The sequence below is a fragment of the Cnephaeus nilssonii genome (genome assembly GCF_951640355.1).
Source record: "Cnephaeus nilssonii genome assembly, chromosome: 20".
NCBI lineage: Eukaryota > Metazoa > Chordata > Mammalia > Chiroptera > Vespertilionidae > Cnephaeus > Cnephaeus nilssonii.
The window spans coordinates 1613902-1637091 of NC_137091.1; the positions used below are offsets into that span (position 1 = coordinate 1613902).

A 23190-nucleotide genomic window follows, 5' to 3' on the forward strand; every position below is an offset into this window, starting at 1 on the left:
CCAGGAGAGGCCTGGTGACCCCCCCAGGAGAGGCCCGGTGCCTCCCCCCAGGAGAGGCCCGGTGACCCCCCAGGAGAGGCCTGGTGACCCCCCCAGGAGAGGCCTGGTGACCCCCCAGGAGAGGCCTGGTGACCCCCCCAGGAGAGGCCCGGTGACCCCCCCAGGAGAGGCCCGGTGACCCCCCCAGGAGAGGCCTGGTGACCCCCCAGGAGAGGCCCGGTGACCCCCCCAGGAGAGGCCCGGTGACCCCCCCAGGAGAGGCCCGGTGACCCCCCCAGGAGAGGCCTGGTGACCCCCCAGGAGAGGCCTGGTGACCCCCCCAGGAGAGGCCTGGTGCCTCCCCCCAGGAGAGGCCCGGTGACCCCCCAGGAGAGGCCCGGTGACCCCCCCAGGAGAGGCCCGTGGCGTGTGAGCCTGCGGGCAGAGGCCGGGCACCTGCAGGGACTGGAGGGCAGTGGGGTGGGCGGGGTGACCAAAGGGAATGGGGGGCGGGCAGAATGGGAGCTCCGGCGGCAGGAGGGGCGGGCCCACTTCTCGGGGAGCTGGCACCCGATGGAGGCGCTGACGCTACGACGTGTGTGGGGGTGAGTGGGGTGGGGGCGCCGCGAACGGGGCGCTGGGGAGGTCCCTGGGGGTCCTGGGGCAGCTGGGCTGTGGGGCAGGGCAGCAATGGGGGTGCGATTCCTGAAGAGGCTGGGAGAGGAAATTGGGGGGCGGGGAGCTTCCAGGGGCTGAGAGGCGATGTGAGATGGGGATTTGGGGCCCAGAGCGGGGTGGGGGGCTGAGCCCGGTACCGAAGGCGACGTGAGGGTCGCGGAGGCGCGCGGGGGGAGGCCGGCGGCGAGTGCCCTGCGGCTCAGAGGAATACGGCGGGGGCGGGGCGGGGCGCCGGGCGGGGGCGGGGCGCCGGGCGGGGGCGGGGCGCCGGGCGGGGGCTGGGCGCCGGGAGGGGCGGGGCGCCGGGCGGGGGCGGGGCGCCGGGCGGGGGCGGGGCGCCGGGCGGGGGCTGGGCGCCGGGAGGGGCGGGGCGCCGGGCGGGGGCGGGGCGCCGGGCGGGGGCGGGGCGCCGGGCGGGGCGGGGCGCCGGGCGGGGCGGGGCGCCGGGCGGGGCGGGGCGCAGGGGGAGCGCACCCCGGTCCCCGCCGGAGTCCAGCCGGGCGGCCGCGCCTCCTTGCCGTCTCCGCCCGGAGCCCGGCGCCGCCGACGGCCCCACCTTGACGCCCGGCAAGCGCCCCCGGCCCGGGCCGCGGCTCCCAGGTAACTCGGGGCGCGAGGCGGGAGGGGGTCCTAGGCCAGGCCCCGACTCCAACCTGAGAACTCTCCAAGCCCAGGCGCCCTCCTACTGGGAGGCAGGGGGCGGGGAGCTCTGGGGCCTGCTCCCCCAAAGTCAGCCCAGGCCTAGAAACTCCCCTGAGCTCCCCTTCTGCCTGACCTCACCCCTGCCCCACAGACACCCACCCGAGCCGCCCAGAACCCTCTGCTCCCGGCCCCCAGGTCTGCCGCCCCCCAGGGGCATAACCCAGCCCAGGCAGCCCCCACTCTCTGCACCCCACTTTCCTGCTCTCTCAGCTCCCCCAAATCCCAAGAGATTTTCTCCACCCCACCTGTCCCCACTGCCCACCCTACAACTTAAACTCATGGCCAGCTGCCTGCTGTCCTTGACCTTTCTCCCCTGGCCCTGGGGGTTCCTGTCCACCTTCTCCCCCAGGTCCCCCAAGGCCCGCTCCAGTCCAGTGCTTTCTGTCACCGCACAGGGACAGGAGTGGAGTCGGGGCACCTGGGCGATGTGAGCCTGCCTGTGCCAGGCCGCAGCTGCCAGGACGCTGGGATGGAGGGTTTGGGGTGGAGGGTCTGACAGTCAAGGGCTGTGAGGGGCCCGGCGGGACCTCAGCAGCCAGTGGGGGCTGGGCTTGCTCCTTTCAAGGGAGATGGCTCCTGTGCAGCCATTCCTGTCCTCCCACCAGGGCTGGGCCCCAGAGCTGGGCCCCCTCCTGGCCAGCCGCTTGCCTCTCGGTGCCTGGCAGCTGGCTACTTCCAGCCCTCCCCTCCCGGCAGGACAGCAGGGCTGGGCGTGACCTCACCCACCACCCTGCCGGAGGGGTGGGGAGAGGCTCCCAGCCCGGCCTGGCCGCAGTGTGGGCAGCGGTTCCTCCCCAGGCAGCGCTGAGCCAGCTGTGGGTCTGGTGCCCTGCTGCTCCCCAGGAACGAGTTTGCTGGCCATGACCATGGGCACCGGGGAAGCCCCGGGACCCCGGGAGGTGGGCCCGCCACGGTCACACCCCCTGCAAGGTACACCTGAGCTGCATGGCCAGGGGTGGCGGGCGAAAGGATGAGGAGGCCAAGTCCTGGAGAGAAGCATGCTTTCGGTCCCCAGACATCCAGCGCCCGCTCCGCACGAGGCACCGTCCTAGCTAGGTGCTGGGTGGAGCTGTTAACTGGACAGAACAAGGCCGAGCATGGGGAGCGGACATTCGAGGGCGTTCTAGGAGACTGAGCTGCCGAGGAGCCACTGAACTGTTGGAACAAGAAAATCCTTTCATGACGCGCGGCGTGGACGGTGCCACGGGGGCTGTCAGAGGCTGGTCGGCGGGCTCCTTCGGTCAGGGCGGTCAGGGAAGGCCTCGCTGCAGAGGCGACCTCTGCGTGGAGGCCTGAATGAAGTGGCAGAACGAACTTGGGACCCTCTGAGGGAACAGTGTTGTAGGCAGGGAACAGCAGCAGTGGTCTGCGTGGGCAGGAGTTAGGCAGGTTGAGAAAGAAGCAAGGCCAGGGCCCTGGCCGGTGTGGCTCAGTGGATAGAGCATCGGCCTGTGGACTGAAGGGTCCCAGGTTCAGTTCCGGTCAGGGGCACATGCCGGGTTGCAGGCTTGATCCCCAGAGTGTGTGTGGGGGGTGCGTGCAGGAGGCAGCAACCAATGATCCTCTCTCCTCATTGTTTCTATCACTCCCTTTTCCCCTCCCTTCCTCTCTGAAATCAATAAAAATAAAAAAGAAGAAGAGAGGCCAGGTGTACTGAGCAGGGGAGACCAGGCTGGGGTGGGCGGGGCTAGGGGAGAGCAGAGCCGAGGGGCCCTGGCTGGTGGGGAGACAGCACACTTTTCTCTTAAGGGCCCGGGAAACGGGACTGTGCAATGTCCCCGGGCCCATGGTTCCTCGGCCCAGATGGGTGTTTGATCTCTTTGCCACCCGCCTTGGATGAGGCCTGCAGTTTCACATGGTGGTTCCTGGTGGGAATTTGCAGGGGGCGGGGGGGGGGAGGTGGTAGGGGACCCCTCCTGGATCTGATAGAAATCACACTCTCCCTGGTGCTGGTGAGAATCCTGCCCACGGGGTCTTTGTGGCGGGTGGAGAGTGAGACACCGGGGCCAGGTGTCCAGGCAGGGATGTCCCCAAGCCCCGATAAGATCCTTCTCTCCTGGGTGGAGGCCCAGCCAGGCAGGCAGCACTCCTGCTCTGTCATTGGTTGCCAACCGCAGGAGTAGCTTTGTTCTGGAGCCAAAGCCTCGGGCAAAATCCCGGTGCTCAGAGCGGGTGCTTAGGGAGACTGCCCCATGGGGCAGGTGGGCAGGGGAGCCCCGCCCTCCCTCTGCTGGGCACCACAGAGACCCCCTGCCCCTCCCCACAGGACACCTGCCCTTTCCTGGGGAGAGGCCGGCTCAGCCCTGCCCTCTGTGAAGGAGCCGAGGTGGCCTGGCCCACGGCTGGTGCTGTCGCAGCTGGAACGGGAAATGGGGCCCTTGTTCCCCCCGCAGTGTTGAGGGGGCTGCTGGTCACCCTGCCTAGCTTCTCTGGGTGCTCAGAGGCTCAAGACCTTCTTCCCTGCTGCAGGCTGGTGAGAGGCGCAGTTCCGGCCTGCACAGCTCAGCCTGGGGCCATTTCCCCAGCTTCACACAGCGCCTGCCCTCTGGGGCCCGGCTGGGGCCCGGCCCCCCACTGGCCCACCTCATCCCATTGCCTGCCAAACTTGTGGTCCGTCTGTCGGCTCTTCGCCCTCCCTCCCGACCTCCCCAGTCCCCTTGGCTGTGCTTGCCCGTGCCCTTTGCCACCCAGGCTCCCCATGGCAGCTTGCTCTTCTGCTGGTGTATTTCTGTGGGTCTGTCCTAGGGTCAGGTGGGGCCCAGGGACAGACCCCAGGGGTGCTCCTGAGAGCGTGGCAGCCAGTCACTGAGGGGATGCCGCTGGGCAGGTAGCTGGTGGCGCCAGGAAGGAGAGGCCCGCTGGGCAGGTGGGTCATGGCTGGGTATGGTGGCTCCGCAGCCTTTGGCTGGGCAGCGGCTCCCGAAGTGAAAACAGCCCGATTTCCGAGGCAGAAGCTCGGGTTCCAAAGTGGGCAAGTGGATTTATTTTCTCATTTAAAGCAGGTGGGTTTGGCCGGCCGGTTCGGCTCAGTGGGTAGAGCATCGGCCCGCAGACTGAAGGGTCCCGGGTTCAGTTCCGGTCAAGGGCACGTACCTCAGTTGTAGGTTGATCCCAGCCCCGGTCAGGAGTGTGTGCGGGAGGCAACCAATGCATGTGTCTCTCACATCGATGTTTCTCTCCGTCTCCATTCCACTCTCTCTAAAATCACTGGGAAATATCCTCCTGTGAGGATCAACAACAACAAAAGTAGGTGATTTATCCTCGTGTTTTTTGTTTTTTTTTACTAACGGGGAAACTGAGGCGCAGAGGTGTTAAGTGGCTTGCCCCAGCTACCCCTCCAGCTGGACTCAGGCTCCTGGCTGTGCCCCACCGCGGGCTGCCGCGAGGGAACCCCGGGCCTGGCGCTTCCTTGTCGGTGTGTTCTGGAAGGGGCCTTCCCTGCTGTGGCCCCTCGGCCGGGGGGGGGGGGGGGCGCCTGCTGTCATCTTGGAGGGGAACTCTGTAGAGCTGGTCCTTGCTGGGGGGGCAAGGCAGCCCCAGGGGCAGGCAGCGGAGACCCATCTCTGACAGAGCCCGGTGTGGCAGGGCTGATGGGGGCCAGTGCCAGGGAGGGGGCCCCAGACCAGACTTTGCAGGAGGAAAGCAGACCACTTGGGAGGGTCTTGGATCCGGGGCCGGGAGAGAGGGAGTGAACTGGCAGGGAGGCGCTGAGGTGGGGCTGAAGAGGCTGCCAGCGTGTGGGTAAGAGGGTAGGATTGGGGAGCGTCACCCTCTTTGCCCGCCTTGTCCGCGTGTGCCCGGTGGGGCCGTCCCATCTGTTCCCTTGTTAGGGACTTAACAGACAGGCTTCCCGGAGATTAATTAATGCCAAGCTGCCGGCAGATCCACAGCATGCCTGCCCCAGGCTCTGTCCTGGCCGCACAGATGCCCAGCTGACCCCAGAAATGCTGCCCTCCCACCCGGCAGCCCTGGAAACGTGGGGGCCATGTTGCTGGCACAGCCCTGCGCCTGAGCCTGGATGGCAGGAAGGGCTTAGGTGGTGGCCAGCAGCCAGAGGTGGTCGCCCACCCCGAAACTTCTCATTTGTCCCTGGCTGTGCCCGGGCTTGCTGTGTGACCACAGCCATGCCGCTCAGCCTCTCTGAGCAACTTCATTTTCCCATCTGTAAGATGGGTGTTGAACTGGGTCATCCCTGAGTCTTCATTATCTTAATTATCTGATTCCGAGTGGCCCCTGCTGGCACTCGCATTGCCCGCCCCATATCGACTTCCCCTTGGCACCCTCACTGTCATCTGGCAGTGTCCTCTGCCCCAGGCCCAGGCTAGTTCTGCCCGTGCTCAGGGCCTGGGGCACTGCCTGGCCTGGCCAGACCCTGAGCGGCCCAGCAGCGTGGCATCTGCTCCACAGTGGCCACCTCCAGCAGGCCCGCACATGCCTCAGGCTTGTCTGGGGCCGCCCACTGGACTCTGCCCTCCCACCCGGGGGACTGCTGAAGCGTTCCCGTTCCCGGGCTGGGGCTGGGCCCCGTGGGCTGGGAGAACCAGGTATAGGGGGGGCGGGGAGGCGGGATGGGAGGTGGGGTCTGCTGAGACCGGCAAGGCAAATTGTTCTCAACCTCAGGGAACGTGGGGTCACTCAGACCCCAGACTCTGTGCCATCTTCTGGGGGACCCCCACGCCCATCTCTGGAAAGGTGCCCGTGGGCCTCCTGCGTCCGCCCCGAAGTTGTAACTGGAGATTGGGCGGGACAGCAGCGCCCGGCCACCCCTCCTCTGGCCCCGCCTCCGTGCGGACCCGGCACGGTCCTCCCAGGAAGGGGTTAACGGCGAGCCCCAGCCTTGAGGGAGGGGACTGGGCCGGACCATTTTCCTCGCTGCCGCCTCCACCTCGGTTTTCCTGAATGGTTCTGTCGTCCAGGGGTGGGGAGGGAAGGGAAGGAAGAAGGGCGGGTGAGGTGGGGGGAGGGAGGGAGGGAGGAGTGTGGGAAGAGGAAGGAAAAAAGAGCGAGCCAGCCAGGGAAGAGAAAGATGTCACGGCCTGATCTCCCTGTCATTTTTGTGTCCAGCAGGCGCTGGGCGAGGAGCTGCTAGAACAATGCTGAGGCGGGCGAGGTGAGGAGCAGGGCTCTGCCTCCGAGAGGAAGCGCCGAAGGAGTGTCTCGAACAGGTGATCGGAGGAGCCGGACACCGAGGCCACCTGGGCATCCCTCCCCTCTCCCCGGCCAGGCCCTGCCCCCCAGAGAAGGTGGGGAAACCATGGCGACCAATTTCAACGACATCGTCAAGCAAGGCTACGTGAAGATGAAGAGCAGGAAGCTCGGGGTGAGCCCCCCTCCTGGGGCCCTGCCGAGGGACGGGCGCAGGAGGGGTGCGGAGGACCTGCTCTGGAGCCTGGCGGGTTGGGGTACACAGCCCGGCATCGTGCATCTGCCTCCAGGCTTCTGCCCAGTGGGCTGCCTGGCATGTGCCTGGGCCCTGCCCTGCCTGCTGCAGCCCCCGCCCCAGCAGGATGGCTGGCATCCCAGCGGCTGGGCCCGTGGTGGCAAGCCGATGGGCCGGGGTGCCGGCAGCTCCTGGCTATTGTTGAAGTTGTCGCCAGGGCAGCGGCAGGGGCCGGGAGGCTGGAAATGCCGGGCTGTGTGCGCGGAGACCAGCTTCAGTCCCCTCGCCGCCGCCTCCCTGCCTCGCCCCTCCCCTCCCCTGGCCTCCCCGGCCGCTGCCCCCCACTGCTTTCTGTGTATGGGAATTTACTTACTTATCTTCAGTTGTCGCTCTCACCGTTAAAGTGTTTGAAAAGGAGAGGGGCTGGTTGTGGGGGTGCGCGTTGGTGTGAGGGGTGCAGAGGCTGATGGTTATGTGGTTCGTGAATGAGAACTTGGGGCGAGTGGCTCCGAGTGGCTCGTCTGTGCTCGGTGTTTGGCCCGGGCTGGGGCTTGGAGGGCTGGTGGAGATGAAGCCTCGGGCACCTGGGTGTGCCCCCTCTCCACGCCCTGCTGTGAAGACCCCCCAGAGGGCTTGAGCAGGGACCGCAGGACCAACTTAATGATCTTAGTGGGGCTGTCCAGGAGTTTCCCCTCTTCCTCTGAACCGCCCGCCCCCCCACCTGGCAGCTGCCCTTCCCAGTAGGGTGGAAACCCTGGTGACAGTGGCCCAAGTTTAGTGTGTTACCTGGGCCTCTGGTCCCTCCCTTCTTCCTCCCCGTGGCCTTGATGGGGTGGGGGTGGATCAGACTGCCCCAGGCTTCCTGGCCCTGCCTGAGTGGGTGGGGGAGGAGCAGGGCTTCATACCAGCTCCCCTGCCTGGGGACTGGACTGAGCAGCGCCGGCCTTGGAGAGGGGATCCCCCTCCTGCCTGAGGGCCCGTGGGGGTATGTCTGACTGTCCAGCACCTGAGCTGGTGGGCGTTTGCAGCCTTATTGGAATTTGGGTTTGTGTCCCATCCTGGGCCCCCGCCCGGGAGACGGGGTCTGGTGGCTCTCAGCCACTGCCTTTACCCTGAGAGAGGGCTGGCGCCCACGTGGAGCACAGAACGAAGGGAGAGCCTGAGGCTGAGGTGGGCAGGCCGAGTGGGTCGGGGCCCAGTTTCTAGTGTGGCTCCTCCTCCCTGTGGGCCCAGACCTAGCAGGCCCCCAGGCACTAGCTGGGCTGGGGCGCCTTCAGGATAAAGCTCACTTGGAGGGCAAGCCACTCGGCAGCGCGGGGCTCAGGGTCAGGCCTGTTCTGGGAGTCTGGGAGCCTCCAAGGTGGGCACAGCCGGGGAAGGGGGGTTGGGAGCTGGGACATGGCTAGGCCCAATCTGGGGTCTCCCCCCTCAGCGATTTGAGCTTCCCTATGCAGACCTGATATGAGGGACTGCAGTCACCCCTCAGGACAGCCATGATGGTCTCAGCCCCGAGGTGAGGGGGAGGGGCTGGACGAGATCAGGAGCCCCCTTCCTGCCAGGGCCTCCCTCCAGGCCCACGGTGCAGTCTTTCCGAAGTACTGATCACAGACCCGTGAGAGGTGGGGAAGGAGGGCTCCTGAGCACAGTGGCTCCCTGGGGCTCTGTGTGTGTGTCCCTGTAACCAGGCAACCAGGGTGCTCAGGCCCCCCAGGCCTTTTGCCCCTGACGCTGCAGGCTGCATGGAGCCCAACCTGGCAGGGCATATCTGGGTCATGCATGCATCCATCCGTCCGTCCATTCATTCAGGGTCCCGTCATATGGCCATTCAGAGCTGTTACGAGGCTACCAGGATGTGCGTGAGGATTCTGAGAATAAAACAGTGTTCGTCCACAGGAGGCCGGCTGTGGTTTAGGTAGATAGGCCCGGGGCTGAGCCGGGATCATGGGATGGGGGCCGCCTAGGCCCCCTGTACCCTGGACTCGGCCTGACAAAGGCCTGGTGCCTGTGTGGCAGAACAGGGCTGGTGAGGGGGCAGGGGCTTGGGGCTACTGTTTGCCAGTGAGAGGAGACCAGAGATTTCTGGGGAGTGGGTCCGCAGGCTGCTGGAGTGCCCACTGGAAGAGGAGGGACATTCCAGACAGACTCTGGACCATAAGAGAGCCCGAGCCAGGAGGGAGGGGCCGTGGAAGGAAGAGGCACAGCCGGGCGGGTGGCGAGGGCCACCCCTCGCGTTGTCTGAGCCAGTTTGCCCTGTAGCCCTCGAGACTGGTCCGCTCCCCCTGGCTCCTGGGCACAGGGTCGCGGCAGTGTCTGGACCAGGAGGGAACGTTGATGGGGAAGGCACTGTGCTCCGGTCACCCCAGGTTCCTAGACCTTGAAGGCCTCTGGCTCCCAGCTGGACAGGCAGCTGTCCCTGCCCCCTCCCAGGTTGGTTAGAGAATGGAGTGGAAGCCCCCGGAGTTGAGGGGGTGTTGCGGCACCAAGAACAGGGCCGTGATGTGCAGGCTGGCGGTGGAAACGGGCTGATCCCCGCACCGGGACGCCTGCCGTTGTGGCTGGTGCTGCCGGAGCCTGGGCAGAGCTGGGTGTGCAGTGGGCTCCGAGTTCTGGCCCTGGGTCTAGACAGCCTGTGTTACAGACTAACTACCGTTTACCAGCTGTTACTTTACCTTTTGGTGCCTCAGTTTCCTTATTTACAACGTGGAGATAATAGAACCGACCTCAAGAGTGACCCCGAGTAACTGTAGAGTACTAATACCAAAAAGCACCAATAAGAGGCACTCCATAGACACATTGGCTTCTGTGTCACAGGACAAAACCGGACTCCTCCTCGTCCCTCGGTATCCGCAGATTGGTCCCAGGGCCCCGCAGACACCGAATCCACGGGTGCTCCAGTCCCTTACGTAACAGGGCCGAGGACATGCCTCCAGGCGGCCTCTGCACCGATTCCCAACCAGATACACAGGCTGTTTATTGGGGGGAAATCCACGTGTAAGTGGACCCCGTGCTACAAACCTGTGTGGTTCAAGGGTCACTGCACTGCGACCCCGCTCACAGTGAATGGAGTGCACCCGTGGACGGGCCTTTCCGAGCAGCCAAGAAATAACTGCCTTTCGGGGGGGGGGGGGGACTCTCCCCCAGGGGCTGTCATGCTGGTGTAGCCGTCCCCAGGTTTTCTCCGGGCTGGGGCCTCGCGGACGGCTGTGCGGCACCGCCCCCGGCGGCAGGCGGGGGTCACTGCAGGGCCACGTTGGGTGGGAAGGAAGCCTGATCCCTGGTCCTGTCGCCTCGCCCTCAGATCTACCGCAGGTGCTGGCTGGTGTTCCGGAAGTCCTCCAGCAAGGGGCCCCAGCGGCTGGAGAAGTACCCGGACGAGAAGGCTGTGTGCCTCCGCGGCTGCCCCAAGGTGAGGCGCCTGGGCCCGAGCTCCCCTGACCTGTAAGCGGTGGGTCCAAGAGCACCCTCCTGGGGTGGCCGAAGGCGGGGTGCGGAGAGGGGCTCCAATCTGGCTGTCTGTGGATGCGGCTCCAGGTGACCGAGATCAGTAACGTCAAGTGTGTCACGCGACTCCCCAAGGAGACCAAGCGGCAGGCGGTGGCCATCATATTCACCGACGACTCGGCCCGCACCTTCACCTGCGACTCAGGTGAGGACTTCAGCCTCCGCTGGGCCAGCGTGCTTCAGTGGGCCAGTTGGAGAAGGCAGAGCAGGGCTAGCTCTGGCTGGAATGAGGGTTGGGGTGCCTGTGAGTGAGCGGGCCCCCAGGATGAGGGGTAGACAGGCTGAATTCACAGGCCTTGCCTCCCTGCCTCACAGGGTGGGATAACGCAGGCCGAGTAGATGGGGTAGGCTCCGGGGGACCCCGAGCCTGCAGCATGACGAGGCCCCATTTCTCCAGAGCTGGAGGCGGAGGAGTGGTACAAGACCCTGTCTGTGGAGTGTCTGGGGTCGCGGCTCAACGACATCAGTCTGGGAGAGCCGGACCTCCTGGCCCCAGGGGTGCAGTGTGAACAGACAGGTGAGGCCTGGCGGTGGGGAGGAGGGGACAGGAGGCCCCGCACGGGAAGCCCCGGCCCATGCGCCCTCTCCCTCCAGATCGCTTCAGCGTCTTCCTGTTACCCTGCCCCAACCTGGACGTGTACGGCGAGTGCAAGCTGCAGATCACCCACGAGAACATCTACCTCTGGGACACGCACAGCCCCCGCGTGAAGCTCGTCTCGTGGCCCCTCTGCTCCCTGCGCCGCTATGGCCGGGACGCCACACGCTTCACCTTCGAGGCCGGCCGGTAGGACCCTCTGGCCTCCCCGCCCCGTCTCCCCACGGCCATGACGGCGGCCACATCCACTCTGGGTCAGGCACTGTGCTGGGAGCTGGAGTTATTTACTGGTGTAGCAACCCCAAAGGGAACGTAATATTCCCCTTTTACAGATGAACAAATTGAAGCTCACAGCCAGCAGGTCAAGTGAGACAGTTTACCAAAATCAAACTCTTTGGGCTTAGATCCAATGCTGGCACTGACACCAGCTCTGAGATTGTGGACCCGAGCCTCAGTTTCCTCATCTGTCACATAGGGGACGAGAAAGGACCTAACTTCATGGAATTGTGGTGAGGACTGGGTTCCATAGCGTGAACTCGGAGCCTAGTACCTAGGCCTGAATTCTGTGTAACCTTGAAGTTTCTTACCCTCTGTATGCCTGTTTCCTCATCGCAAAGGGGTTTGAGAAAACCCCTAGAAACAAGGAAACGAATCGTGTACAGAGCAGAGGGGGGCTCATTCCTGTAGAGCCTTTAGACCACCCCGGGGGCATCGAAACCACTCAGAATGCTCGAGCCGGGGGGCAGAGCCCAGGGTGACAGCCTGCCTGTTTCCCAGAGGGCCCAGGGTACAGGAGAGCCCAACCAAGCACGTGTGGGTGCCACGGGGTCCCACCACCTTGCCTCCCATGCCACTGTGTCCCCAGGATGTGTGACGCTGGGGAAGGGCTCTACACCTTCCAGACGCAGGAAGGGGAACAGATTTACCAGCGGGTCCACAGTGCCACCCTGGCCATCGCCGAGCAGCACAAGCGGGTCCTGCTAGAAATGGAGAAGAATGTGAGGGTGAGGCAGTGCGTGTCCGCCCAGGGTACAGGGGAGGCTGGTGGGCGGGCAGGCCGAGTACCGGAGTGTGCCAGGCCGTCTCCTCTTAGCATGTCCACAGGAGAGGCAGGCAGGGTCTCGGGCTGGCTGCTTGCAGGCAAGCCACTGTCCCCAGGGCTAATGGGGGACCCCCTTTTCTGGCCCACAGCTGCTGAACAAGGGCACGGAACATTACTCCTACCCCTGCACACCCACTACCATGCTGCCCCGCAGTGCCTACTGGCACCACATCACGGGCTCCCAGAACATCGCCGAGGCCTCCAGCTGTGGCGGTGAGTCCCTGCAGCGCCCCTCGGCCACCTGCCACGAGCCTCTGTGGAAGACAAGGCCTTCTGGACAGGGACCCTCCGACCTGGACCCGAGCCCTGAGCCTGCCTGTGTGTCCGCAGGTGAGGGGTCCGGGGCAGCCCAGGCCAGCTCGGAAACAGACCTCCTCGGCAGGCTCATCCTGCTAAAGCCAAAGCCCAGCCCGGGGGACCGCAGCGAGGCCAGGACCCCGCCCAGCGACAGCCGGGCTGGCGTGCACCACTGACTGCGGCTGCCCTGCGCACGAGGACAGCCTCGGGGGGGCTGACAGCCTCGGGGGCTGTTGGCTGCGCGCCTGGACAAGGGGAGCCGCTGTCCCTTCCTTGCCCCCACGGGGAGGCTGGACCAAGGCAGAGGGCCGGCCACACTGCCTGAGCATGTGCGAGGGGCTAGAGCTACCGTGGGACTCGTGACTGTTCACGATTCTAATATATACGGCTTATGACACATCCTCTATTAACGACATTTCCCCGTCCCTCCCCGCCACCACATACATTTTTGCATCCCATGACCAGGCCACCACCAAGGCTGGTTCTGAATGTCCTCCGTGGCACAGCCCTCCCGCTGCCAGGACTCGCCTGAGCTGCCGGGGCGAGGCAGACCACCAGGACTCCAGGCTGGTGCTGCTGGCAGGCTTCTCCCAGGAGCCAAGGGCTAAGACAGCAAGTGGCTTCTAGTTCCTCTGGGCCCAGTGGCACAGGAAGGATCCGAACTCACGCGGTGCCACTTGCTGACATCTGGTTGACCCCTCAGGTGAAAAGCTGGTTTGAAAAAGAAAATTTCTGCCCAGGCTCCTTCCCGCTTTGTAGGCTGGGAAGCTCCTGTGGGCAGGAGTGCTGGTCACCTCAGCGGGGGGAGGGCCGACAGGGCTGCTGTGGGGAGCTCCCCTGCGGCCCCCCCTCACTGACCTGGGCTGGCAGTGCCCTGCGGAGAGGAGGCCCCTCTGGCCTGGCCGCCCTCTGGCCAGAAGTACTCCGAAACCAGCCTTCTCCTTCCTCCCCACCTGGTGCTGAGACGCAGGTAAAGCAGGTGACTTCCTAGCGCTGGTGTTGACTGACCACTGGGCAGAGGGCTCTCTTTCTAGCCACATCAACCCTTCGGGTGTGTGGTTTTTTTAGTGTTTTTTTTCCCCTTAAATACTTAGGGTTCTGATTTGTGGGAACAGACCTTGTTACCCTGATGTAAATAACCACTGTTCAGAGTTGTGGCAGGAGGAGGATAAAGCTGGAGGCCCCTCCAGCAGAGGCCTGGAGCCAAGGAGGTGGCCACAGCAAGCTCAGCTCGAAGCGAGCAGGGACTGACCACCAGAGGCCTGGGCCTGCAGGAGAGCCGCTGGGGCCTGTAGGGGAGCAGCACGATGACGCATGGAGATGATGTTGTGCTCTTTGTTGCCAAAAATAAACACTCGGCTGTTAATAACACCCCTTCCTTTCTGTACTGTGTCCCCCCGCCAGGCTGCCTCATTAACTGCTTTGGGAATGTTCCTACCAACAGGACTAGGGTCAAGGCCAGACCTTCATTAAGGCCCTTGCCCACCCCACCCTCGTCCCTCCCCCTCAAACTAATTAAGCAGATCACTGGCAGTGAAGTCATAACTGATGGGTAGAGAATGAAATACAGGGTTTATTGGGGGGGGGGGGGGGGGGTCGGGGGGAGAGGAGCAGCCAGGATCCAAAGACATTTGGGAATTTGAGCGAAGTGTAGGCTGACCTCGGGCAGGGGCTGGGTTTGTAGGCGGCCTGAGTGAGACTTCTAACACTCAATCCTAACACGGAAACCTAAGGTACAACTGTGAAATGCTAACTTCCACACACACAGTCAGTCGAGAGCTGAAATGGCCAAATGAGGAGGGTCTAGCTCACTGGTTTTCAACAGGGAAGCAGTAGGACCTCTACAAGCAGACCAGGGGGAAGGGAGGTCTGGGTCCTGGGGAGACTAGCCATCAGCAGGCAGGGCCAGGGATGCTGCATGCTCAGTGAAGGACTGTCCTGCCTCAAATACCAGGGGCACCCCCAAAATCTACCTGGGACCAAGCAAGGATGGGGGCACCCTTCCCCTCTGCTACCTCTCCGGTTGGTGCTGATGGCTTGCTAAGAAGTTAAGTACAGCTGTCGGGACTTCTGGAGCTAGGAGGGTCTCAGGAGACCTGCACACAGCTGCTGCTCGGATCCTTTTCCGCTCAGGCGGATGAGCTGCGGCTAATTTATGGTGAGGACGTCACTCTGGATCTCGTGGCTCAACTGGGTCTGTAAATCACTCAGCTTCTTCTTTAACCCAGAGAGGGCTGAGAGGACGATGGTTTCAGGGCGCAGAGAGCCACAGGACTCCACGTTGTAGTAAAACCTGAGAGGTGGGAGTCCAGTGAGAGCCACCCCAGGAGCTGGTGAAGCTGAGCTTGGCCAGGGCCACCTCTTTCCCTCCTGAGTCCTGCTTAACTCCTTTCCCACCAGGAGCTCAACCTTGCCCAGGGCTGACCTCCACCCTCTGACAAAGAGTGCTTTTTACAGGACCTCAGAGGCTGCAGCCACCTCACAAAGATCCTGTGAACCCCCCCACACTTCTGTATAGCTGAGGAGAAAGGGGAAAATAAACAAGCGGGTCGCACAGGCCAGCGTCTTTTCCTCACTAGGAGACTGGTCAGTTTCTGGCCCTGATTTGACCCCATCTTTGGATGTGCGAACCAGAACAGGAAGAGCTTGGGTAACTGGAGGCCCCTCTTTCAGTGACGAAAGGGGGTGCACCCATCCTGGGTTCAGCAGTCTTCAGCCCCTCCTCAGCTTTATGGAAGCTCAGACATGAGGGCAAGGGTCACCCTAGCTCAGAGCCTGCACCAAAACTGTACGTTCCTACACATTTCACCGTCCGCACTGGCCCAGGCGCTTACCTCTCCGGCTTGCCATTGGGGTCGTACGGAGCCTGGGACTCATCTTCATCCAGCTCTGAGTACTCGCTCTTTGGCCTGAGGTCAAACACAGGTCAGCACCCGGTTGTTACTGCTGCTTCCGGGCACCTGTGCCCGTAGTGAGTCTGCCCATCTGGGTCACTAGGAGCCATGTCCACCCCATCCCCTCTAACCGCCCGCCTTCATCCCCAGCGGGAACCTACCACTCCTCTGGCTTGGGGTACACCGTGTGCCTCAGGGCATTGTCGGGGTCATACTCAAAAGCCACCCCGGCAGTCGGGTTCCACTTGGCATGCTCCTTGCCAAAGCCCTTCTTGGCATAGGCGCGGAGTCTCAGCTCCTGGCCCTTCCGCAGCTTGACGATGAGGATGTCTGTGGAGAGAGGGGGAGTCGGGGCGGGGCAGGAGAGGCACGGTCCCCCCACACTGACCTGGAGTGCCACTGGAAGGCCACACACATCTGGAAAAACGGACCAAAGGCCAGCCGAGGTGACCAGGCGGCACAAGGCTGTCTGGTCTCTGCCGCCCCGTTCTGCCGAGTAACAGGCCGGGGAGCCATCTGCACTCACGCCAGCCCCTTACCGTCCTGGTCCACGTAGTCATTAGGGTCGTTATCTCGGTTCCGGGACGTCACCTGCCGGAGCCCAAACAGAGACATTAGCCGCTCATCTCCCACGCTCTTCTGGCAAGTACCTCCCAGCACTTCCAGATCGCAACCTGCCAACCAGGGCAGGATGCCCACGAGTGAGGGCAGGAGTGCCCACCAGGACCCATCTGTGCTGGTGCCTGTCCTCCAACCCCCGCTCCACGGCCGTGACAGTCCTCTGTCACAACAACACCGTGGCCTTTTATTTTAAAACTGATCTGAGAGAGGAAGGGAGAGAAAGATAGAACCATCAGTGATGAGAGAGAATCACTGATGGGCTGCCTCCTGCATGCCCCCTACTGGGGATTGAGCCCTGGCATACGCCCTTGACTGGAATCGAACCCAGGACCCTTCAGTCCACAGGCCAACACTCTATCCACTGACCCAAACCAGCTAGGACAGTGGTCGGCAAACTCATTAGTCCACAGAGCCAAATATCAACAGTATGATTGAAATTCCTTTTGAGAGCCAAATTTTTTAAACTTAAACTTCTTCTAACGCCACTTCTTCAAAATAGACTCGCCCAGGCCGTGGTATTTTGTGGAAGAGCCACACTCAAGGGGCTAAAGAGCCGCATGTGGCTCGTGAGCCGCAGTTTGCCGAGCACGGGGCTAGGGCTATACTGTGGCCTTTTAAAGGGGCCTGGGCGACAGAGGGCACACAGCACCAACAATGTCCGCCCACCCCAGCAGGAGCCCAGAATGAGTGTGTCCAGGCACCGGGGGTAACACAGGGCAAGGTGGTGCCTTAGGCGAATCCTCCCCCGTCCCGCCCATGCAGAGGCAGGAGAGCCAAGGGCCTGGGCAGGGGGCTGTCCTCAGACACTGACTGGAATGACCCGGGGGCTGTTGGAGATGAGGTCTCGAGACGTGACGTGACGAGTCTGGTCTTCGTTGCACCGCACGTCGAGAGTGAACTCCACCGAGCACTCGGGACAGAACTCCTCGCACGTGCAGTCCTGAGGAGGGAGAGAGCAGGGTGAGTGTGGAGAGGGAGGATCCCGAGCTCCCTGCTTGCGATCCCCAGTTCCTACTGTTTCTTCGTCTAGAAAAGGGCTGACCAGTCTCCAGACCCTGGGGAGCTGTGTCAATCTGGTAACCTTCTCCACTGCAGGCACTTCCCAGTTCAGAAACAGTCGTGCGTGCTGACACCCACGCTCCTTCCACACCGTCAGCTGCCAGGCTGCCACCGGGACACGCCCTGTTCACATCTCGGCCTGGCCCTGGGCGGGTCCCTCCCAGAGAACCGCGGCGGTCCTCCAGCGCAGCCTCATGGACTAGGTGGACTAGCTCGGGACCAGAATCATTTAAATAAAGAAAAGGGAACTAGGAAGAAGTACCTTTCAAGTTCTAGGCTATTGACCTTTTCTTAAAACAAAAAACTTTCTATACACACACACACACATGCATACATATGTAAAATAAAGCGAACGTAACAAAATAGTAACAACTAGAGGCCCGGTGCACGAAATTCGTGCACGGAGGGGGGTTGTCCCTCAGCCCAGCCTATACCCTCTCCAATATGGGACATCCCTCTCACAATCCAGGACTGCTGGCTCCCAACTGCTTGCCTGCCTGCCTTCTTGATTGCCCCTAACCGCTTCTGCCTGCCAGCCTGATCACCCCCTAACCACTCTGCTGCCAGCCTGTTTGCCCCCAACTTCCCTCCTCTGCCGGCCTGGTTACCCCTAACTGCCCTCTCCTGCAGGGTTGATCACCTCCAACTGCCCTCCCTTGCAGGCCTGGTCCCTCTCAACTGCCCTTCCTTGCAGGCTGGGTGCCTCCCAACTGCCCTCTCCTGCTGGCCATCTTGTGGTGGCCATCCTGTGTCCACATGGGGGCAGGATCTTTGACCACATGAGGGCAGCTATATTGTGTGTTGCAGTGATGATCAATCTGCATATTACTCTTTTATTAGATAGGATAGAGGCCTGGTACAGGGGTGGGGGCCAGCTGGTTTGCCCTGAAGGGTGTCCCGGATCAGGTGAGGGTTCCCTTGGGGCGTGGGGCGGCCTGAGCGAGGGGCCTATGGTGGTTTGCAGGCGGGCCACGCCCCCTGGCAACGCAAGCGGAGGCCCTGGTATCTGGAATTTATTTTCCTTCTACAATTGAAACTTTGTAGCCTGGAGCAGAGCCAAGCCTGGGGCTCCTTCCGAGGCCCGCAGCCATTTGTGTTGGGGTTATAATTGAAACTTTGTTGCCTTAAGCAGGTGGGCCCCGCCAGGGTGTGCGGAAAGCTTTGCTTCCCCTGTTGCCAGCAGCAACCCTGGCCTGCTCTCTCAAGCTCCATTCTGCCGCCATTTGTTTGAATTTGTTTACCTTCTATAATTGAAACTTTGTAGCTTGAGTGGAGGCTTAGGCCTGGCAAGGGCAGGCAGAAAGCTTGGCTTCCTCTGTTACCTAGGAAACCTTGCTCTCTGTGGCTGTAGCCATCTTGGTTTGGGTTAATTTGCATGCTCGCTCTGATTGGATGGTGGGTGTGGCTTGTGGGTGTGGCGGAGGTATGGTCAATTTGCATATTTGTCTATTATTAGGTAGGATTGGCAACAAAGGTAAAAAAGTAAATGGAAATTTATTATTGTTTCTTCAACTTTTCTGCAGATTTTCAGAAAAGAATAAAAAAAAAGGACCATACCACCTTTCAGTAAATGCAACACTAGAGAAAATGTAATAGCCCCGCCGGTGTGACACAGTGTTTGAGCGTCGATCCATGAACCAGGTCATAGTTCGATTCCCACTCAGGGCACGTGCCGGGTTGTGGGCTTGATCCCCAGTAGGGGGCGTGCAGGAGGCAGCCGATCCATGATTCTCTCTGATTGTTTCTCCCTCTTCCTCTCTGAAATCATTAACAATATATTAACAAATCAATGGAAGGAACAGCTAGGCCATAGGGCGTGCCTATCTTTATATGAGATATTGCCAGACGCCTCTTCAGCTGACAGGCTGCACACCTGTCCCCACCAATATCTGATGCTTTATTTCTTAAAATCAAAAATCTGAAGATGAGCAGCAAATATGGCAAAGTGTTAAAATGTGACAAAATGAGAGCATAGTATCTGTTATATTAGCTGCACACTTACACACACACACAAGTTTGTATTCATAGGACATATCAAATTAGCCACCACAAAAAATGACATGCTCTTGGGAATTAGATGGGCTGATTCAGGATCGAGCAAAGCCATCAAAGGGAATAGTCTCAAGCTACTATGTAATGCAGTCCTGGTGAAGAGATGCGGTAACCTATCCTGTCCCATTCTCTCCCTGGAGGAAGGAGCCACATTTACTAGCATCACCTACTGGGTGAGTCACAAATCTGGCAGCCACCAGCACTCCGGTCTCTGGGTGCTGCTCTGTGGACAGGTCTCACTCCCTCTCCTGTCCTCCACCCTCCCCAACCTTCGGTTGACTCCCTTTAACCTCATAGGCCCCCGTCACTGGGAATAGATGCCCTGGAAAGCAAAATCAGAACAGAACAGACTGAAATGTACCTCCCAGCTTGTACACACGGGCATTCTAGTGTATTCCCCCTCTCGTGTGACTGATGCCCTGTGAGTCTAATCAGTCTGAGGCCCATCAGAACCCAGGACCAATGCTGCCGTGGGCTCTAGACAACATCTCCACATTGTCTTTGTAAAAGCCAGAAGCAAGATGTCAGGAGAATCCTGCTGAGAACCGAAGGCCCCGCCTCCCTGGCCACCCAACCCCCAGCGTACCCGGGAGTACTGCAGCTTGTCCACGATGTCATCGCTAGTGAGGGGGATTAATCCTGGAAGACACAGAAAAGCACTGTGAAGGAGGCCAGGCAGCCAAGCCAAAGGAGAACCTAGAAGACCCCGTGGGAGTGAGGAAGCTTCCTCTCCGACACCAGACACAGCCCCACCCTTGCACCGTCCCAAACCCGCACTCACCGAGCCTGTGAGCGATGAACTCGTCGTGAAGGACTGAGGAATTGGCGTCAATCTGGACCCAGTCAATGGCTGAAACGTGAAGGAAGCAGACATGCAGCTTAGCCTCCAAATTCCAAAGGCTTACGGCCGTGGTTCTCAAGATGTAGGAATCACCTGATGCGTATGGTGCAGAGGCCTGGGCCCGGCCGCCAGACTGATTCACACAGCTCTAGAACAGGGCCCCGGAACCTGCATCTTAACCAGCACCACAAACGCCACACCCCACACACCCTTCCCTACTCAGGAGGCGTTAATGCAGGGTCCCTGTACCACAGAGGAAAACGACGACTAGCGAACAGTACCGGAGCGGGAGCACGTTTGAGCGGAATATTCCCAAGAAGCACGTACATCTGCTCCTCATGCCAACATGAAATCCAAGAACACAAACTATTTGGGTACTTAAATCCTAGGGAAAGCCTCGAGGCAACACAGACGTCTAGCCCATATCTTATTTTACGGGATAATGACCAGATACCCTTTATTAATACTACATTACCACTCAATCAACCAATGTTGACAGAATTCCTTCAATGGGCAAGGCATACTCCGTATAAAACCCAGTCCCCACCAGCAATGAGCTAGCAGGCGGGGAAGGACTGCATGCTCACACACATGATTGACTTACGCACACATTCATTCATTCGTTCACATCTGCATGTAAACAAAATCGTAAAGCAAATGGCATTGGAGCCCACTTGTCAAACAAGAGGTGTAAATACTAGAAATGGAGGTCAGAGGAGGACCAGACGCAGCCAGGCCCCGCCTGCTTGGTTCTACGCTTCCTACTGCCTCCTTCTCTCAACCCAAGTCAAACAAGGACAAGCTAAGCTTTCCGGTCTCTGTCCCTTCACAGCACCTCCCTCTGGCACGCCCTTGCCCTCTCCAGTGAAGGTTAAAATCCTCTGAGCCTCCAAGATACAGATAAGATCATTCCCTCGGTAGGGAGCCTCAGACCGACCTTTGGCAGAGCCACATACAAGTTCCAGCTTGGAGGGGAGAGCCCTCCAGCACAATTAAGCTTGACCTTACAGTCCTCCCTTGTTCCTAGGTAGCTAATGGGCTGTGGGAGGTGCAGCAAGTGCTGCCAAAACAAGGCCTGAGTAAGGAAATAGATTTGAAACTCACAAGAACATGTAAGCATGTTGACCATGCCCCTTGCTTTGCTTGGTGTGATCTGACTATAAAAGCTTTGGCTTACAGGCTGGGTCAGTTTCCTCATCCAGGCAGTGATCCTACCTGGCCCCAACTGTATTCTTCTGTCTTCTTTAATCCTTCACCACCCCTCCTCAGGTTCACCCTCCCTGTAAGATCCTCCCTAAAAAACCCTGCCCAGATTTCTCTTAAGACACTTGTCATATTGTGCCTTGTGTTACATTCACATGGGTCTTGTTTCTACCTCAAGCTCCGAAAATCCCCTGGGGCAGGGTCTTCAGATATCTTAACTTTTGTATTCCTACCTCTAGGTTGGGACATAGCAGGTTCTCATTTATTTGCGGGGCTGAATGGGAAAAGTGGCATTTAAATTTGGAACGTCAGGGCTGCATCATAAAGTGCAACGCCCTCATTTTACTCCTGCTGAAACCCAGGCCCGGAGACAAGAGTGATTAGGCAGAGGGAGGACCGGCACACCAAGCCCTGAGCTGACCTGACAGGGGAGGTGGAGGATCAACTACAACACCCTCCCATTTACCCATCTGGCCTGCTTATTCCCTTAGGAGTAGGCACACCTGATGCAGCGGCCGACTTACATTTCGCTTTCCCAAACTAGGCTGACACTCAGGAAATACTGGTAGTATGTGTGCAAATCTGCAAGATACCTGGAGCATTGAGGCTGGAACTAAAGCAAAAACAGATCCTCCCTCTAAGCCAGTGGTTCTCAACCTTTCTAATGCCGCGACCCTTTAATGCAGTTCCTCAGGTTGTGGTGACCCCCAACCATAAAATTATTTCCGTTGCTACTTCATAACTAATTTTGCTACTGTTATGAATCGTAATGTAAATATCTGTGTTCTCCCGTGGTCTTAGGCTCTACAGCAGCGGTTCTCAACCTGTGGGTCGCGAGTCTAAGCTAACAGCACTGGAGCCCAGCTTCTCCCAATACTGGTCCAAGGCTACCTTGCATTAATGTTGTCTGTGGGCTCCTCTTTCCCCTGCAACTTCACTGTGGGCTCTACGAAGGCAAGAACCTGTCCTATACAGCTAGCTCTGCATTCCCAGTGCCCAGCTGCTGCCTGGCACTTATATGTTCCATAAATGCAGCCGAAGAAACAGATTCATAAAAAGACACCTAGCAGCCCTGGCTGGCGTGGCTCAGTGGTTAGAGCGCCAGCCTATGCCCTGGAGGGTCTCAGGTTCCATTCCAGGTCAAGGGCACATACCTGGGTTGTTGTTTCAATCCCTGGCCCTGGTTGGGCTGCGAGGCGGAGGCAACCAATCGATGTGTCTCTCTCACTTCGATGTTTCTCTCTCTCCCTCCCTTCCACTCTCTCTAAAAATCATTGGAAAAATATGTCCTTGGGTGAGGATTAACAACAATAAAGACATCTAGCCGCACTGAACACTCACCAAACGTTAGGCACTTAATAGTGGTTACCTTACTTCATCCCCGCCATCATAGGTACTAACAGCGTCCCAATGTTACAGAAAACTACAGCCCACAGTGAACCCAGTATTCGAACCCAAGTTCGCAGACTCCTGCACCCATGCTCCTCACCAATGCAAACTGAGAGTGGACCTGAGAGTACGCGGCCAGGGAGGTGGCCAGGGAGGTGGGGGGCCAGGGAGGTGGCCAGAGCTGGCCCTGGGCCAAGGGCACAGGGTCCGATCAAGCTTCCTGCATCGCTGCTTTCTCAGCGGCGCTCCCTGCCCCTCCCCCCGCCTCCCCCAACCAGGGCTGCAGGCAGAAGCCCCAGGGTGCGTGGTCGGGGGACCGAAGGGTGGGCTGAGTCTGGGGAGACTCGAGGCCCTGGCTAAGAGGAAGCGGGGGTTCTTACCTATGATGGGCACCTCGGCGATGAAGACCCTCCGAATGGAATTAGCCACCCTGAGGGATGGAGACAGGCGGCGTGAGGGCACCGCAGCCTCGACAAACCGACCCGCCCTCACCCCCGGCTTCCAAAGTGAAAGCCACGGCCCGGCGCCGGGGACCTGCAGACTCGGCCCGACCCCCTCTCCCCCTCCCCCTCCCCTCCCCTCCCCTCCCCCCGGCTTCGGCCCCCGGCGCTCCGCAGCCGCCGCCGCCTCCCGCAGCCTCACGCTAGGTCCGTGTTCTCGATGATGAACTTGACATTCTCGTCGGTGAGCTCCGTGATCCGCACGGTGGGCTGGTTGGCATACGGCATCGTGCTCCGCGGCCCGGCGGGCCGCCGCCGTCAACCCTGCAGCGCGCCCCCGCACCGGAAGTTACAGGAAGGCACCGGAAGTCGGTCAGCGTGGCCCCCACCGCCTCCTCGGAGACGCGCCCACAGCACCGCCTACTGCTCGGAGGCCGGGACTGCTCCGGGCTCGCCG

General features: G+C 60.6%; 2 protein-coding genes across 6 annotated transcripts; one reads left to right on the plus strand and one right to left on the minus strand.

The window, feature by feature from the left end:
* Positions 1-567: 567 nt before the first annotated feature.
* On the plus strand, positions 568-13605 carry DOK4 (docking protein 4). Of its 5 annotated transcripts, none has more exons than XM_079799868.1 (8): positions 568-584; positions 6424-6679; positions 10038-10145; positions 10271-10385; positions 10638-10757; positions 10835-11024; positions 11701-11839; positions 12027-13605. In XM_079799868.1, the coding sequence occupies exons 2-8, from the start codon at positions 6614-6616 to the stop codon at positions 12408-12410; spliced, it is 1122 nt and encodes a 373-aa protein (XP_079655994.1). In that variant the 5' UTR covers positions 568-584; positions 6424-6613; the 3' UTR covers positions 12411-13605. The 5 variants fall into 5 exon arrangements, with proteins under 5 accessions (XP_079655994.1, XP_079655992.1, XP_079655993.1 ...); XM_079799866.1 differs by lacking the exon at positions 568-584 and adding an exon at positions 1117-1257; XM_079799867.1 differs by lacking the exon at positions 568-584 and adding an exon at positions 1117-1257 and having other exon boundaries at positions 6427-6679.
* A 175-nt stretch (positions 13606-13780) lies between these two features.
* Positions 13781-23081, minus strand: POLR2C (RNA polymerase II subunit C). Its single transcript, XM_079799871.1, has 9 exons — positions 22936-23081; positions 22674-22723; positions 19642-19710; positions 19447-19499; positions 16561-16689; positions 15668-15719; positions 15290-15458; positions 15069-15143; positions 13781-14527 (listed from the first exon to the last, which is right to left on the minus strand). The coding sequence occupies exons 1-9, from the start codon at positions 23019-23021 to the stop codon at positions 14383-14385; spliced, it is 828 nt and encodes a 275-aa protein (XP_079655997.1). The 5' UTR covers positions 23022-23081; the 3' UTR covers positions 13781-14382.
* Between the last annotated feature and the right edge of the window lie 109 nt (positions 23082-23190).

What these genes read in the sequence shown, in the direction of transcription:
- DOK4 (XM_079799868.1), top strand. Translation starts at nt 6,614, where the DNA reads ATGGCGACCAATTTCAACGACATCGTCAAGCAAGGCTACGTGAAGATG. An exon ending in TGAAGAGCAGGAAGCTCGGG is followed by an intron (nt 6,680 to 10,037) that starts GTGAGCCCCCCT and finishes CCTCGCCCTCAG; the next exon opens with ATCTACCGCAGGTGCTGGCT. An exon ending in AAATGGAGAAGAATGTGAGG is followed by an intron (nt 11,840 to 12,026) that starts GTGAGGCAGTGC and finishes TCTGGCCCACAG; the next exon opens with CTGCTGAACAAGGGCACGGA.
- POLR2C (XM_079799871.1), bottom strand. Translation starts at nt 23,021, where the DNA reads ATGCCGTATGCCAACCAGCCCACCGTGCGGATCACGGAGCTCACCGAC. An exon ending in ACAGCCCCCGGGTCATTCCA is followed by an intron (nt 15,720 to 16,560) that starts GTCAGTGTCTGA and finishes GGGCTCCGGCAG; the next exon opens with GTGACGTCCCGGAACCGAGA. An exon ending in TACCCCAAGCCAGAGGAGTG is followed by an intron (nt 15,144 to 15,289) that starts GTAGGTTCCCGC and finishes GTTTGACCTCAG; the next exon opens with GCCAAAGAGCGAGTACTCAG.